General features: G+C 39.1%; 3 protein-coding genes across 3 annotated transcripts in view; 1 reads left to right on the plus strand and 2 right to left on the minus strand.

Moving 5' to 3' along the window:
- Positions 1 to 18,259, plus strand: part of LOC105462725 (UPF0769 protein C21orf59 homolog) — a 55,754-nt gene that overhangs the window by 21,133 nt on the left and 16,362 nt on the right. The gene's annotated exons all lie outside the window — the stretch shown is intronic.
- On the minus strand, positions 3,807 to 6,367 carry LOC105462727 (protein tipE). The gene is made up of 4 exons (XM_011709553.1): positions 5,951 to 6,367; positions 5,595 to 5,853; positions 5,242 to 5,409; positions 3,807 to 4,914 (listed from the first exon to the last, which is right to left on the minus strand). Exons 1-4 carry the CDS (start codon positions 6,198 to 6,200, stop codon positions 4,869 to 4,871), a joined length of 723 nt encoding a protein of 240 aa, XP_011707855.1. The 5' UTR covers positions 6,201 to 6,367; the 3' UTR covers positions 3,807 to 4,868.
- Positions 6,470 to 11,307, minus strand: LOC105462726. The gene is made up of 2 exons (XM_011709552.1): positions 8,521 to 11,307; positions 6,470 to 7,294 (listed from the first exon to the last, which is right to left on the minus strand). Exon 1 carries the CDS (start codon positions 9,866 to 9,868, stop codon positions 8,531 to 8,533), a length of 1,338 nt encoding a protein of 445 aa, XP_011707854.1. The 5' UTR covers positions 9,869 to 11,307; the 3' UTR covers positions 6,470 to 7,294; positions 8,521 to 8,530.

Consider the following 18,259-nt stretch of genomic DNA (forward strand, 5'->3'; position numbering starts at 1 on the left):
AAATGAAATATGCAGGCAGTTTTGCATTATGAAATATAAGACAATTTACTCATCTGTGCATTACAAATTATAAGTAAAAGTGTTTCATGAAACGCATAGTCAGTTGATATCTGTTTTATCGATTTAGATTCATCCCCTCGATAGGGTGGAGTGTTAGTTTCCGATGGATTAACATTTCTACGACCTTCAGAGCAAAAGGTCAAATGTCTTCGTTTAATGCTATGTAATCTTCGCATAATGCATGTGAAGATAGATTTTTTTTATGTAACATCACAGTTGAAGCTCGATAGATGCAACACGTTTGAATTTTATTATCAAAATATCTCATTGATAGGCTAAAAAGTATTACAAATTTTCATTTTGTAAAGCTATTACTTTTAAAAAATCAATCTTTTAAAATATCAATAGAAAATTATATGGGTCAACCGTTAATATAAAACTTATTTTTATATATATAATTTTCTTTTCTATATTAGATTTACTATTTCTATATTAGATTTATTTATAGGTTGATTTATTCACTTAAAATTAAAATTTACTTAAGGTATTTCGAGAAATGTGTAGGAAATATGGAACTGGGAAAAATGATATATAGGGAATTAACAGAAAACGTTCTTTATATATATTTTAAACGAACTCGTACAATCTCTTATATACAATAGTCCGTTTGTATCGCAGAGCGAGTATGTGGTTTATATGTATATATACACACCGTATGTATATATTATGTACAGTATTTATGATTCATGTAAGTAGCGGTGGACGAGTTGAAAACTTTCGAGTAGAGAGAAAGGAAGCGTCTCGAAGAGGTATTTCCTCATTTATATCATAGACTTTATATATATAGAGAAAGAGGCGAGAAAAAGAGAGAGGGAAATGATGTCGGCATGATAAATATCCGGCTATAGTAAGTGCGAGTATTATTATAGCAACCACAAGTAACATTACGAGGGGGCATACAATATGTAAAGTTAACTATCGAATAATGCTCGTTTATCGAAGACAAACGATACTATTGATTTTTCCAATCCAATATGACAGCTAAATCGTGTGTATGTATGGAAATAGAATTCGCAAATACCTCGTTTATTATCAATCGTGCTCCATTAGGTTACTCATTGTCAGTTAAAACCGCTTCAATTATTTATTCTACATCACCCTTGCGTATAAATTATTTAAATTTATACTAGAATTTGTTCACCTATCTAAAGGGGGATCTCAAGAAAATATTGTATCTTAAATTTTTCCTTGATTAATATAGGTATTTCCTAATTAATCTTTCAAGACTGTGTTAAATTAAACATATTTTGCTCTTTTATGTGTTGAGCATATATTATCAATTTTTTTATTGTACTCTACTCTCTCTAAACATTATAATACGCTATTAATATTTAATTCTCATGATTTTTGTCTAAAACAAAATTGGATTTAAAAATCATCCGAATACTGGAGAATTTAAAAAATGCTAACGATATCATAGTTCGTTACAGAACAAAATTACTGTAACTCAGCGAAAAAAGTTATTCACTTGAGATCCCCAGTTTCTAATATATAAACTTCTCACGATCGATGCTCTAAGTATGCTGCCTACGACGATTGCGACCGGCTAGTCGAGTTAGCAAATTCAATTGGCACTAGAACCGATACGTAATGCGAAAATTGTGCCTATGCGCGAGTTACACCGCTCCTGGATTGTCCGCGTAGAGCTTTCTTGGTGTTACGCTTGAAAGCTTTTGATATCACATAAGAGTATTAATTCTAACTGAAGATGACAATTTTCTTGCGATGGTTTCGATGACGAACTAGATGTGAACTTTTGCGGCTTGGAAAGCGTATGCGAATTTCAATTTGCGCCGTCGATATTGTGAGCGTCTTGAGCAAATGTTCTCGCGAAAAAGAGTGCAAGAGAAGAGAGAAGTAGAGGAACTCCTCGATTTATATAATTCGATGCTCTAATGGTGTTTCAAATTAATACTTATCCGATTTTCTAATTTTGATTATTCTTAAATATCGTATCATCATGTAAATTATCGTATTTAAATTTTTTTTAAATTGTCATTTAAAGTTTAACTAGCTTGTCTGACAAAAAGTAGCGGCGAGATATTATCAAGTCGGACGAAATCGTGTAGTTATACAATGTAATCACGAGAAATCGACGAATATTCGCGATTCGGAGACGATCGCGCGATCGATCGGAAACTAGACTAGCAAGCTTCAAGTGGGGAATGAGTGCCAAAACGTAGGGTCCACGGGGAAGTTGCTACCTCATAGGAGCTCTTCCATTCTGGACACCTAGAGTAAGGCCGAGTAAGGATTCACAACCATACTAGATGTAGAGGGTTACGACATGGTTTCCATACGCTTCGAAACAAACGTTATTTAAACCAGGTTTAATCAAGTGTGACGTTCAAGTAATTACAAAGCGCAGAACAAAATTACCGACGGACAAAAACATTTTGAGAGATGTAAACTGACTAATATTATCGCCACAATTTCATCATTCGTTCATAATTCATTCCATATTCAAATTATTTAATTCATATTTGAAAATCCTTTTACGCGCTTTCCTGCCTTTCCATTCTTCAAGTGATTACAAACTTAATTGTCGACTGACAAAACCAATTTTGAGAGATATAAACTAATTAATATTGCAATCATAACAATTTCTTCGTTCCGAATTATGATGAAACATTCAAATTATTTAATTTAATATACATATCTGAAAATCATTTTATGCACTTTTCCGTTTTATCTCAATGACATCCTCGGTTAAAGTTACTAATAAATTATTATCTGCACTATTTTATTTGCAAAGCTTAGCAATTACGTTTGATAGAATAAACGTTATTGTTGAGCGAGTATTTAATAAAATATACGATGTCGTTTCGTAGCTTACGGAATGTAGTTCGCATGTGTCCCTGCAAAAAATCCAACTTAACATCATTGTAACTTATATCGTTATATCTATACCTATAACTATGCGCACAATGCGTACCAGCGTTCACGTGCGTTTTATGCGTATATTCGTATATATATATAATATATCTTCTCTTTGACTATATAGAATCCACGACGTGACTTGCGTCCGCGTACAAAATTCGTAACAACTCTTATATCGACTTCGATAGAATTACGAACAGTATAATATTCACAGGCTTAACTTACAGCCTAGGCTTAACCTACGTTACTTGGTGCGGAAGCGGATTTTTGAAAGCAAACCGCGTCACTTGCTTCACTTCTTTCTTCATAAAGCACTTTCGTAAGTTTCATTTAATACATTAATGCCTTTGTACGCTTTTCAATACCAGTAATAATATTTACGGATCGCTTTCCTCCCGATTGAATTTCTACAGAATGTGACGTAATTACAATTTTATTTTACTTTTACGAGATGAAAATCTTTTCTTTTTTTATATAGCCCTGCAACAGAGAACTAAAAAGTATACGAAAGCAGCTCGATCTATTTATAATCGAAAAAAGTAATTATAATAGGAGACATGAATGGAACATTAACGGTTTCAAAATAGTCGCGGTTTTTGAAAAACCATGTGATTTGGTGTAGCGAGTAACGCGATTAGCCTATTAGGAGTCCGCGTTGAAGTCTGTTTCTTCAGCTCGACAAAGAGTTGAAGATATTGCGCCTACACGGAAAGAATGATTTTGTTAAAAGATCTAAAGATTTTGCTAAAAACAGATCTGAAAATAATTTTTTTGTTGAATCATCAAAATAATTTGTTGGAATGTTAAAACTGATAAGCATTGCTATAAAACGTTTTGATATTCTAGCAATTACTTTGACTTTTGCACAAAATTATTTTGATTATTGAACAAAAATTATTTTCAGATCTGAATTCAGCAAAATTGTTCCTTCCGTGTAGCGTCGAGCAACGGGCTCGTCCTGCTTTCATCGATACTTGACTATCGACTTATCGTCACGAGGGGCAGCTTATGTGACATAAAGTCACGGCTACGTAGCTTAATCTAAACCCGATGCTGCTGCAAAACCTAATCTGTGCCGTTTAAAAACTATATATCATTACTGCTTAAACTTTTATCACGTAAGTAGGAAGGCGCGCCTTTATCACGATTGAGCTCGAAACACACGGAAGTCCATCGTAATTATTATTTCGTATAATTGCTTCATTTCAAATTACTCACTTCCGTAATTAATCTCTATACAAGATTTTAGAATGTGCAACTACGCTAGTGAATAATTATTCAGCGAGCGTCAACGTATCGTATTAGCATCCAATGTATTAATTGAATTAATTTGTGTTATTAATGTGCCGCATAGCGTTTCGTTAATGCATAATATTATGTTCTGGCATTACCGCATGTTTCGAATCACATTCTCTCGAAATTCGCATGGAATACTGATCGATAAACGGAAAAGTCCGAGTTCTCATATTCATACGGCTCACTTTACATCGTAAATTTAAGGTATATTCTTCGCGCAAGCAAATTCTTCGGATTGCTGATCCGTCCAATAAATCTGACGTTACATTTCTTTCGAATAAGTGCACGTAGCTAATCTCGGGAGTGTAATTAAAATATCGAATAGACGAGATAAAGAGAGAAAAATTTTTTTTTACGTCGCTAGTATATAAATCTAGGCGTATGTTCCATTTATTGAAAGCGCGAATCAGATTTAGAGGACAAAAAACTCGGATGTAGCATAATTGTAAGGCTTCGTCTGAGCAAATCCGATAAAAAGCGATAACGATATATCCGTTTTCCTGCAGCATTTCCTGAATTTTTCCTAAGCGCTATTGCTCGATCGCTTAAATTTAGAAAGTAAAGTACGCTGGAGCCATTCGGAGATTGTTTTGGGATCACTCCCGTGCCGGGGGGTGAGCCCTTGGTAGCAGTCAGTATTCCTCTTCGTCTTCCTCGAACTCGTCTTCTGCCAAGATGCTGCAAGGAAGAAAAGAAGCCATAAAATTACAGACATAAAAAGGAAAGAAAAATGATATGAAAGTTACAGGATGAAATGGAGGAATTACTTTGACAATTTAAGTCCCGCAAATTGTATACCTAATGTCTGCGAGCCAGAAATGAAAAAAAATATATGTGATACAATTTAAATAACGAGTTCAACGTTCCATTTTTTATTTACAATATTTAATTGCTGAGTATTTTCCTCGACAATCGTAACGATCCTATGGTGACTTCAAAGTAATTCCGTAGAATATACAGTCTTTCTGCTAGCTCACATTGGGCGCACTGCATACATACACTTACTCTTCCTTTCTAGCATACTTGTCCATGAGATTGCGACTCGATCCGGAGCAGGTCTTGCTCACCGGCGGGCAATACCAGTAGCACAGCACGCCGAGCGTCGCGACGAACAGCGCTACGGGCACGATTATAGCCAACACCAAATGCCTCAGATTCTCATCCCACGAATATCTGCGGATACAAGATAGCGGGCTATGCTCTCTGCTAATCAGAAATAGACGGTTGTGCAAACCGACATGATCCTCTTAAATAAAAGTGACGTCTGTGTTTTATGCGAGAAAGCAGGATATAGCACTACACTTTGCGTTAAAGGTTTCACGTGTTGACGAGTCCGTACATCACCTCACCGATCGTACCTTGCGACAACTGTCTCCGGATGCGTTCTACTGTAGTAACAGGGAAATATCTTCCCCAAATTCTCGTAGGCGTATTTCTTCGCGAAAACAGAACAGTTGACTGTGGGCGGATAACCGCATCCTTCTGTGTTCACGAAGAATTTGGTGTCGGCGACGTCCCATGGCACTGAACCCAACGGCTTCGCCATGAACTCCTCGTACGGGAGCCTGGTGTAGTTGACTTTGATTTGATGACAACGAAGTGCGGCGCTGGTACAACCTATGACGTCAATAACGATATCATCGATTACATTAATTACGATTACATTCGGACGATGTTGCTAAACGCGAAATTACGAAAACTATCGAGGATTCACCTTCCCTGCAGCTTGCCCACGAACAGTTCTTCAATCCCTCCGCATACACGTGCTCCGTCGTGACGCAGGCGACCGCATGCGGCGAGAAATCCGCCAGAATGGTGGTTATCGCCGGCTCGACGACGAACGGGATCAGAAATAGGAAGGCGAAGACCGCGACGATCGCCGTGGTGCCCAGACAGACGGAAGTGTAAAACTTGGCCTTCTCGATCATGGCGCCGATCTTGGACTCCTCCACCTGGACGCCCATTATCACCGTCGATTCTTCAGACTCAATGATTGCGGCTTTTTGCGGGCCACGCGGACCCTACTCGTGATTTACTTAAAAGTGTCTCGGACAGAAGATGCGAACAGCCACGATTCTCGCGGCTCGACCGAAGAAAAACGTGCTTGTGGTCCACTTACGACACCCTCGATCCTCCTTTCTTGTCCGATGGCTGCAGCGAAAGAGGAAATAGTTTTTCTCGAACGAGGAATAAAATATATCTACAATGCAGGCTGTGATTAAGCGGTCTGCGATTTTGATGAAAACTTGATTTATTTACCAATTAATATAAAAACTTGCGAAATTGGACAAGATATATAACATGACGAAGATAATCGAGTAACAATTATTCAAGAATCGATTTTTTAGATTTCGAATAGGAATATAGAATCGCGATTAATTTGAATAATTCTAAGTTTTGAATATGAAGCTTCTTGAGGTGAAGAGATCTTCGAGCTTGAGTAGGCCGACTTCCGTCGATATTGCTCTAGGTTGCTCGCGTCGTCGTTCGCGCTTCTGGCGGTTACGATGAACTCGTTAAGTAAGCAGGTTTATCGAGAGCTCGTCTCGAGTCGATCATCCATCGGCAAGGCGCGCCTCTTGGCTGTTAAACTTTTAGCTATTGGTCGCGGCAAATCAATCAGAAAAGGGGAACCTCTTAAGAGCTACGAATGTTACGTAGTGAAAAAACACCAGAATCGAGTAAATCTTCTCTCTTGAACTGTTATTTCCTCCTGAACGAGTGAATCGTTCGGAATTTGCGGAATTATTACGTTCGGTATCGCGACAGCACCTGCTCGTGTCGCATAAGCATGCGTGTGTGCGGTCTTTCAAATATTTAGTGCAGGCAGTGCGAGTAGATAAATTATTCTTGATCTCTCTTTGTTGTCTGACCGCCCTCTCTCGCTTCCTTTTCTTGATTCTTTTGCAGGAATGTGTACGTGTTGCTTTTTTTGTTTTGTTAAATTGCAAGATGAGAATTTTTTTATCACGCGTTCCCCCCCTCCCCACACCTCAGTAATGCCCGCGCAGGGAGAATATCGACTGACGAGCCGGACTCTCCTCCAGGAGGGGAATGCCTGTTAACACAACATTAAAATCTGTATTGCAACATTATTAAAAGTGATTCTAATTGTCTAACGGTAATAGCGCTCGCGGATTTCTCTTTATGATTTTAATGAACTTTGGACTTCGTAGAATAGCTCAAAATAAATAACAGCTTCTTACATCTGTTCTAATGCAGGTTTAATTGAATGATATATCTGTTTAAAAGTTATTTAAATATCCTTCTAAAATAGCCAAATAAGACAATTGTTTACATTTCATGCGATATTTTTAATTAATCGTAATAATGTTGATCGAATTTGTAATCTGCGAAATGAGAAAGTAATATTTCGTTGTTTTTCTAGCAACATAAACAACTACATCTTTAATGCGTTGATATTTCTAAAGAGAATAAATTTTATTCTTATATCACGATATATACACATACCCTGGGCATATTGTTGATGTTTCTCTTTAAAGATAGTTTTCTTATTTACAAATAAAAACTCAATTAAAATTTGAAATGCATATTTTTAAATTGCTCTTAATATTATAAAATATTTGTTTAAAATTTTTTTCTCGCACGCATATATTTTTTATAATTATGATAGCATATTTTATTTAGAATATGTTTAAATATGTTTTGAATTACGTGAACATTGAATGCGTTTGCTGTTTTAATCTCTTTAACATTTGTATTAAAAAAAAATGTCTTTTATCTTGATGTACTCTACACTTGTCCAAAAGAAAGTGTTTATCTTTCTTTGATGGAATAAAAAGAAAATATTTTAGAGAGTAATGCAGCGTGGAAAAATAATTCAATTCACATATATATTATTTTAGGTCTAATTTTATTAAAATTACAGTATCTCCATGCCATGCCATTTAAATTATGGTTTAGATTAGAATTGTGGATAGATATAGACTAAGAAATTCGCACAATGACAAGAATTATTAGGTATAAAAGTTATTATTACTACAACAATCGCGTGAAATGATCGATTGAAATCGAATGAGAGGAGAGAGAGAGAGAGAGGAGAGAGAAGGAGATATGATTTTGGATAATTGAGTATATTATTGAAGTTGGATGATCTCTAAGAATACATAAAATTAATTTATAAAAAAATGTTTGTGTAAACTACAAATCGAGGAGGAATCGAATTAAACATCACTTGTAATGTGAAAGGGGTGAGTAGGGCGATGTAACTAATTAACACCATGCCTCAGAACGCAACAATTTTCTGCCGAAAGCATGTCTTACGTGACGGATCTCAGAGCGCCATAACGGAGTCTCCTCCGCCAGCATCCCCTAAATTGCCCGACGCGCTCCTCTCTATCGAGACCAGCGTGCCGGGCCCCTTGAACCTCATTTTAGCGTCGTCCCCGACGACGACACTCCTCTGACAGAAGATCAGAGTCAGACAGCTGACGACAAACAGAATACTCGGCAGCACTAGCGCGATCAAGAACTCTTTATAGGTCGTTTGTAGATTGAACCGTGACACGACGACGTTTGTGTTAGCCTCGGCGTAGTAACACGGGAACCTAGCACGCGCGTTATGGTCGGACCCGTCCTTCCCGTACTCGTGTAGGAAATCTTTGCACTCGTCCCGAAGCGTGTTCACGCATCCTTCGAGGTTGATCAACAGTTTACTCTCGTTGGCGATGATCAGGCTCTGCTCCGGCGGCGCGACTAAGTTGTCTTTGTCCAGCGGTTTCGTGGCGAATATATTCAGGTAGGACAGGTACGTGAAATTCGTTAGATCGGTCAGCAGATCTTTCTCCAGCACGGAGCCGTTGATGCAGTCCACCGCCTCCACGCCCAACGTGGAGTTAAAGATCCCGTAGCAGGAGGCCATCATGATGTCGCCACGATCCTCATGCCAGATCTCGCGATTGGTCACCACGTCTATAGCTCGCTCGCACTGGCTCAGGTACACCTTGTCGCCGCTGAGGAGGATCATATTCTTGTTCCTGGTCGGGATGTCGACGCACCTGCGATCGCAGTTATACGGGGTGCGTATGCGCTCGCAGGTACCGCGGTTACAATTGAACAGGCCGTCAATGTCTATGCAGGTGATCTTGCCGCGACGACCGGAGCACTTGAGGGGCGGGTCCGTGTCGTGGAACATGCACTCGAAGGCGTCGGTGATGTTGATGCAGACGCCCGCGGAGCAGTTGAACGTGCCGGTCAGATTGCGACACTCGTCCGCGATGCACTTCGCCTTCTTCGCGTTCTCCTGATCGATACCGTAGCACGTCTTATTCGTCGTGTTCGTACAGTTCGCCAGCAGAATCGTGGATCCGTTTCTGCGTAGATTCACGTGGATCTGCACGCAAGGCCCGGAGGTCTTGGACAGGCACCATTCGCCGCAGCTGCCCCACTCACAATTGTCGACGTTCGCCGCTCGAATCGTCGTGCACATCACGGGCACCTCGCTGATGCCCGATGAGAACGCCCGTCCGCTGGGCATATAGATCGCGACCGTCAGATACACCAACGCGACCGAGGACAGTACCATCGTCATCTGGCAGATGCAGATCGTGCCGCAGATGCGGCCATCCTGCGGCGGTATCACCAGATTCTCCACCGGAACTGGTTTCGGCATCCTGCTCCGATTGGATTGATCGCTCGCCAATCGATTGTCTACGTGCACCTGTTCATCTTACGCAGGCAAAAGCGTAACTAGCGTTCGCTGAATAAACGCGCTGTTTATATTCGCTCGAATAGATCGAAGGAGACTCGACGATGATTTAACAACTGCTTAGAGTTCATAAATCAATCGAAGGTCTTTCTCTCTCTAACAATCTTGTTAACATATGTAGCGGCGAAAGCTCACTCTTGAGTTATCTAACATCCTGATAAGATATGTCGAATAAAAATCTTCAAATTGTGCATATCATTATTGTCATGGGAGCTGTTATGTAACTGCACTCTTATCGATAAGTCCCACAACACTCGTTTCTGAACAGGAAACGCTAATTACTTTTTGACGAAGACAGTTTTATCAAACACAGAGTGGACTGTCGATCGTTTCAACCACCAAAAATTAAGCGATTGATATTCCTCGCCTGCACTGGCTTCGTACATCGCGCGGAATTAGCGCGTCGCGACGAACGGTCGTCGCAACATTTCGTGTCACATCACAAACACACGAAGCCGTTGACTCAGCTTGTCACCTCCGAGTTTTACGTTACGTTTCGCAGAATCGCGAATTCATCGAATCCCGCCCCACGCAAAAATTCGAGCGCGCGTTCGCACCATCGGCATTCCACGTCAGAGGTTTCCACGCGCGTGAGAACTCTCCTTTTTACCGCAGGACGAGTCTACCCGCGCGCATGTTCCGTCCCTCGTGTAATGTGCGTCGACGGGGTACCCCTCGCGCGGAGACGCGCATTGATCGCGGTGCCGCGCGACTGCGCGTCGCCGAACTGCAACGGTGCCGTGCACGTTACCGCAATTGACGTCATGTACCACGAAGACGTCTAAGGGGAGAATGATGCAGGATGATCTCCAGAGATGGCGGGTTCCGACCAATTCGGATCAACTGGTCGCGATTTTTCGAAATTTTTCGCGAGTCGTCGGACGACGATGCGAGCTGGAGAATGTTAAAATACGAACGCTTGAGTGGGTCATTTTCTTTGTACCTCTTTGTTTCTCTTTATTTAAAAAAATTCAAGGTTTATTCATTTATATAAAAGTTGTTAAGCTGAATTCAATTACATTGTTTCAAAACTTTCATTCTCTATTAAGGCTAAGATGATAAGGAGTTAAAAGTTAATCGTTTTCTTAAGAAAACTTCAAAAATAGTCGAGCATACTATGAGGAACCATAATAAAATCGCCAAGAATAAAGTAAGTTAAAATAAAGTGTTAAAGTACGAAGGAGAATAATTCCCAGCTGCACTCATCTGATGTAGATTATATGTATATGCGTCGCGGGTGTGATGGCAAAGGAATTCCTAAGAGCTCTAGATGTAACGAAACTAGGTCGACAATCATCCGTTTCCACATGCGCTCCATAAAATGATCGACAATACCTAGCGCGGTGTAACTGTGTCTTTATTTTCCGCGTTTTTTCGATTGAAATCTAAAAAAAAACACAGAAACTATTACATGATCATTATTTGTAACGATGTACTGGTGTTTTACGTCTTGTGGATCAATGCTGGAAACAATTTCCGGCGACCGTTATAAAAGGCAGCTGGTATATCAGTCGTAAACTTTTACGTGTCTCCTCTAATATCGAACTATACGTTTTCTCCAAGAACCACATAAAATATTTCATTTCCCGCGCAAACGTGAATGTAGTACAACGTGTAATTCCCTTTTCGGAATTTTCTACAATGTTGACATTATGAAAATTTTGTACCCGAGGCTCGTCCGATCTATCGATTGTTACAAACGATATTTTTATACAGAATTTTGTTTTCACGAATCAGTTTTTTTTTTCTTTGTTACATAAAATGTAACTGCCGCGATATTGTTTCGTTAACGACCTTCGCAACATGTGGCAGTTTAACCGGAATGGAAAGAGACGACAATAAGAGAAGAGAGAGAAAACGCTGACAAAAACGCGAGCGAGGGAGTGTAATGAAAATGAGGCTTACGGTGTTCGCAACGTAATTTTATCGAGCGCCAGGCTTAGACGGTGTGGCGCCTCCGTTTTATGCGGTTTTCCACCAATGTATAATACACACACGCGTCGGACTCTCGCCTATCATTCGCACGGAATCACGCAACTCGAATCGTGTCAACATCAATTTTTCGTATCGATCGGCACGGAAAAATACGGGCGATTTCTGCAATAATTGCTTCACATGTCTTTGTATTTTTTTAGTAAAACTACAAAATAATTCTTATACTAGAATTAAGTTGAAGATGTCTTGATAAAAAAGAATAGAGGCAGATGAAAATTCTTCTAAAGTTTTTCGAGAGTCTCCAAGTAAAAAATTCTCTGTTATAGCCTCTTTTTACGGAAACTTACAAGTTTATAAATAGATATAAGTAAATAATTCCAGATTCGTAACATCAGAGAAAATTTCCATCAATATTATGCAGTATAATTGTGCGGTTTCGATCGAATCTTAAATGAGGTCGACTGGAACATAGTTTTGTCGCGTCTCTGCGGCTCACCTGAGAATCGATCACCTGGTTTTAAATTATTCAGCGCAAAGACCTTTCGCGGCGCGCGGACGTATTTCCGTATGTATTCTCAATCTACCGGTGGACCAGCATAAACCGTCACCTCTATAACCGCTCGGTAATATTCCACCGATGTTACAGAACATGTTTTACAACTAGTTACGAAGGCTGTAGATATCTATCTATAATACTCCCGGCTATCTATAATACTGCCCGCAACCCTACATGATATATGAATTATCGCACATTTTTATCACGCAATAAAAAGTAGTGCGGTAATAAGAGTATAATATAATGTGCAGAACCATTACGATAAAGTTGTTTTATATTGAAGATAATATCGAAAACACCGATCTGCACGCCCGTTTAGGTCTATTCCCTTTCTTTTGAATAAATTTCATGACAACTGTAAATACCGCGAGTCCTCGATAAATATTGTAAATATATCGAGGAGAAAGAATCGTATTTGATTTTTCGTTCAATCAAACAAGCGAACGCGTGATTGACACGTGTTGTAGCCAAGAATGAACGATCGATCGCGCAAGTGGCTAGACCAGACCACTCTCACGGTTAATTCCATTTTTTTATAATTCACAACAATTTCTTGACGTACGAGAGAAAAAGAAGATTCCGACTAATGAAAGAGAAAGAATCCCCTTATTGTTACTTTGCAGTAGCAGAGGCGTAATTATGCGAAACAAATTAAATGGAGCAGTCTACTCCGCGATTGCAATTTTCATTTGACGAACCGTTTTAATCTCGCGCGGGAGGATACATTTAGAGAAACATTTATGGGGAAAAAATTTATTAACTTCCCACGCGCGCGTTACGTCATTTCTTGTTTGACAGACCGCGTGAATCACGTCTATTGAAGATACACGTCATTGAAATATTCCATACTGTATTTCGAACTATCCTCGTCGAAATTACATTAACTCGCGCAAATCCACGGTGATTCACTAACAGATCACCAGTCCTCCAGAATCATTCTCGAAGATACAAAACGAGCTCGTCTGCTTTCCTGCATTCCTCAGCCGGCAATAGCGTCGCGGACACGCGATGATCGTTCAAACGGCAAAAAAACACGCGTCGAGTACGTACGGAGCTCGGGCGCACCTCGAAGAGAGTTGCAGGCGTAGTTTCACCGTGAGACAATCACCTGTCAGGCACTTGTCACGCGTTGTTTACGCCGGACTTCGTCGCGAGCGCGGATTCGCCACCTGCTCGCCGAGGGGTTGCTACTACGCGCTCGGAGTCCGCGCTCCTCGCGGGGATGAGAACGGCCGGGGAACTGCGCGCGGAACTGCGTGGGGTCGCGTCTAGATCTTCAATCTGTACTTACGCAATGGTGGGACGACTGGCCGATCCCGGTATAAACCGCAGAAAATCCGCTTTCCGCAGTCTGATCTGGTCTGGCCGAGGGAAACAAATATGGCGGTACGACAGTCTTACTGGAGCTGCAACGGCTCCACCTCGCAGTTACCGTATTGTACCACAAAATCAATACGCCCGCGTTGCTACCAACACCATCGTTTTGTCATCGCGAGCAGGCCGCGGCGAGCACGCACATCCACGCTCTCGTGCCGGCGTACCACCCACGCGCCGATCGACGGGCGCCTCATCACGGTGATTGTGGGAGTAAAAGGATTGACCTGAATGGAAATCGGAAGATCATCTGATATCCCGGTGATACAGCGAATCAACCCACGCCTGGTCATCCCTAAAATCCCTCGGTCGGTCCGCCCGCTGTGTGTTCCGTATTGTCTCGACCGTCGCTTTTTGTCGTTTTCAATCAACGAATCTCTCGAACGCGAAAGAAACGACACGACTCTTTCCGCTTTGACGTCACGAAGAGCAGCCTGAAAAATAACGGAAGATCGATCGAGTTTCGTTCCTTAGCGCTTGAACATCGCTGGCTCGCTGATCCAATTAAGGGGTTCACAGGAACTGATTACGCGCTGGAATCCTGGGAATGTCCTAATTACTGTCCCAATCCTGGGCTGCTTTCTTCGATTGCCTCGATTCTCTCGAGTGTCTACCGTTGGGAACATGTTCAGAATAGAATCCGACGCAGAGTGGCACGTGGATTAAGCACGTGCAGTTAATTTCCAGCGCATCGTTAATTTAGTCGGAATTAGAAAGGGTGTTAAGATTGTATCGTACAGATATATCACCGGCTCGTCCGCGAGATATATTTGCATCCACTCGTACCCGCATTCATGGCCATAAATAGAAACGGCGTCCGATATCTCTCCAATAATCCGTGCTTTCGGCTCTTCCGTATTTTCGAGCTTTCTATACAAAAATGTAGCGTCGGGAAACTCGTACATGAATGCAGACGAATATTTTTGTCTCTTTATTATTACCTTGAAAAACTTCTAAATTTTTATTCTTTCGATTTGCGATATTCAACTGTAGTAGGAACGTCACAGAATCGTTAATAAAATATAGGGCATTTTTATAGTGATCTCGCATACTGGTTAAATCTTTTTAAAACGAGATTCATGTGGAAAACAATTAAATTGATTGTTTTTTTCAATTAACCACGTGGGAATTAACAAGATTTACGAGTTTTATCGTCTGTCATATTGTTGCGAAATGGGATTATCGTGAAATCCCTGGCTGTCAGATCAGATATTTATTCCAGTGATTTCTCTTTAAACAAATCGAATTTTATAATAATAAATTATGAGAGTGTACTTGTTGCTCTGTATTCATTAATTTGAAAAGAACAAATTATAAATACATATAATTATAATAACATACATATATATATATATGATTTTCAATCTAATTAAATCCATAAAATTTATTAATCTATCATTGATTTTATATCATTATTTTATTAAATTATTCGAAAGTTCTACATTCACTTCTGCGATCATGACCTTGTCCATCCAATATCATGACGTTCATTATACATATACACTTTTATTGGCGTGAAGGATTTTTTAGTCTCTGCCAAGATAAAAAGTTCAACTGGTACCGATTCGTACCGATCTGACAATTAGTGAAGACTTGGCAGCGTCATTTACATTCGATATGGCACAAAAACAGGCGGCCGACGAAGTTGGCCCACATTTCGGTTCATTGGCTGTCCGCCAATTTTCCGCAGGACCGCCAACGAGAGGGACGCGAATCAGGGTGGAACTATCCCTCGGTTACATCGTTAAGGTCAATCCGTCTCACTATGCCAGTGTGACAACCCGTGCCATGTCGCCGATAAAGAGGGATAGTATAATACAATGGCGCGGCTTCCACTATTCCCGCACGATCATTTCATTCACAGAAAACGTCGCATGAACAAAGAGTAATTTTTAAAGAGAAAGGGGCAAGGCTGCGATCTTCATTAGAAACAATTAAAAATTCTATATTTTCACATTATTACGCGTTCGTGGAAACATGACGCTATCTTTTTCAATTAATTTCTTTATGACTTTTATATTCATTTTAGAAATTGTCGTTTTTCATTTACATTAAATCATATCATAAAATCTCTCTTATAATTAACATAAACATAAATTTGAAAAAGATAAAATATATATTTTAAATTTTTTAATTAGAAAATTCTCTGAAATAGTAAATTTCTTGTATAATAAATATGTAATAGAAATTTTCTTAGAACTTTTGTAGAGAAAAATAAAAAAAATTACATAATATTTTTCTTATTCCATAATAGAATAGAAATCCACACTAATTTTAAGAAACCGAATTTTAACCGATCTTTAACAATAAATAGAATCAATCAAAATGAATTAGTGGAATAATAGATCTTTCATCCGTTAGTATAAACAGTTTTTATCTTCAAATAATGCATTCAAGTCGAGAGCACTTTGATTACGCTTAAGTATATTCAGTTCTCCATCTTAATAAAACTGGTCGGCGACATTCTCGATTATACAAGAGAAGAAAAGATTAAGCAGGTATAAAAAATTTATGAATTTCCGAATCTATCCAAATAATCAAAATTTATAAAAACAATTTAAACAGTCAATGACTCTATATATTTCAATATCAGAGGTCGTAAAACCTTTATTGACATTATTAGATAACAAACTTAATCGAAAGTAAATAGATATTGATCCTTAGCAATTTATTCTATAGAACCTCGCTGACAGTCGATCGCATCTCTCTTTATGCTGCCATCCCGCTTTTTTTACGTTGCTTATCAAAAGCAAAATCCAATATCGCTAACTAAATTTAAATGTGATTTGAGCATGATAATCGCGAAATGTAAACCGTAGTCTACGTTTCGCAATCATTGCGACGCGATGTAGATATCGAAAAGCGTATAATAAACTACATTTCGCCGATGTTAATGGAAGCCGCTTGCGAGTCGATTGACATCCTTTTTAAAAGCATTTACACAATTTTAGCGGCGCGACTGAGAGGAAGCTGCATTACGCGGTAACCGATGCTTTCTTCGTCGTCAGACGGAAATGAATATTGAGACCCGTTCGACCGATCGTCGTTGGTTACGTCATTCGCGATAATAATAACAACTCATCGAGTCATCTGAGAGAATAGCATCTAAGAGAAGGGCAGAGTATTTATTAATGAATGGATATTTGAAATAAGTTTGTGTGTCACTGAATCAACGAGGTAGAATACAGATCGAAAGCACCCGATCTCTCTCTCTCTCTCTCAAAATTTCTGCATCTTGTTAGATGAAGCGAACTTCAGCGAGAGGCTTAACTTCGTTTCGGTGACTTCGTCACTGTTGCAAACTCCAACTAGACTGGAGCACTTATTGGTTTTCCTTCTTAAACCCTAAGGATAGCACTTAGGTCGTCAGATGGATGGAAGAAAAGTGTATCTGACATGTAAAAAAAAAGATGCTTTTCCCTTGTCCTTTATCTTCTTCAAATCTGAGATTTTTCTGAGACATAAATTTGTTTCTCAATAAGAATATACATATCCAGATATCATTTTATAAATAAATCTTGTTATATCGATTTTGAAAATAAGCACGTACGCTGCTTCAATCGATATCTTGAATGTCAAGTTAAATCTTATATAAATAATCGAATAAGCTCCTCAAACGAGTGTGTAGTTGCAGTCGTTCTTTAATCAAAAGGTTATTACATTAAGTTGTTCGTACTTCAAAATAAGAATTTTCGTTCTGTAAACATCCCACTCGATATTTCCTTAAAATAAAAAATTTCAAGTAACTGTAAATATGGACCTAAGAATCCGAGAAAGCAAATACTGGAACAGCGATAATAAAATTTTAGTTATTTCCTTTTATATACAAAACAAAATCCATGACTTCATCGCATTCAGTTCCGAGTTAATTGTATCACCCTTATCCGTATTTCTCGACCGATCCTTCGAAATTCTCAAATCGATGGTAGAACTGCGTCTCGAGGGTGGTGTATTGCAATGAATAAATAGTAAGAAACAAGGTGAAAAGTATAGAAAAGACAGAGAAACAGCCATGTTAGAAACAAAAATCGTTAAGATAATTTTAACACCGTAGAATAATCTGCAAAAGTGTGCCGTATGTAAAACAAAAAAAAATGCATAAATAAAAAGTAATTTAAAACAAATTCCTATAACATTCCCGAAATTAAAATAACAATGAAAAAAGGCAATGGGAATCTGCGTGATAAGTAATGTGCAGTTAAATATTAAAACGAAGAGTTTTACTCTCACATGTATTTCAGACGTTTCGGCTATCTTTCCCAGCTATCTTCAGTAAATATAACAATAAATTATGGTCTTAATTAAGCTTTATTAAGCGAGAGACCATAAGTTATTGTTATATTCACTGAAGATGACTGAGAAGGATAGCCGAAACGTTTGAAATACAAGTAAGAATAAAACTCTTCGTTCTAATATTTAATTGCGTGTAT

The sequence above is a fragment of the Wasmannia auropunctata genome, unplaced genomic scaffold, assembly GCF_000956235.1.
Source record: "Wasmannia auropunctata unplaced genomic scaffold, wasmannia.A_1.0 LD336095.1, whole genome shotgun sequence".
Classification (NCBI taxonomy): domain Eukaryota; kingdom Metazoa; phylum Arthropoda; class Insecta; order Hymenoptera; family Formicidae; genus Wasmannia; species Wasmannia auropunctata.

Excerpts from the sequence above, each read along its gene's own strand:
- LOC105462727 (XM_011709553.1), bottom strand. The coding sequence starts at position 6,200 with ATGGGCGTCCAGGTGGAGGAGTCCAAGATCGGCGCCATGATCGAGAAG. Across the intron at positions 5,854-5,950 it reads GTGGGCAAGCTGCAGGGAAG|GTTGTACCAGCGCCGCACTT; the intron begins GTGAATCCTCGA and ends TTGACGTCATAG. Across the intron at positions 5,410-5,594 it reads CCGGAGACAGTTGTCGCAAG|ATATTCGTGGGATGAGAATC; the intron begins GTACGATCGGTG and ends TTGTATCCGCAG.
- LOC105462726 (XM_011709552.1), bottom strand. The coding sequence starts at position 9,868 with ATGCCGAAACCAGTTCCGGTGGAGAATCTGGTGATACCGCCGCAGGAT.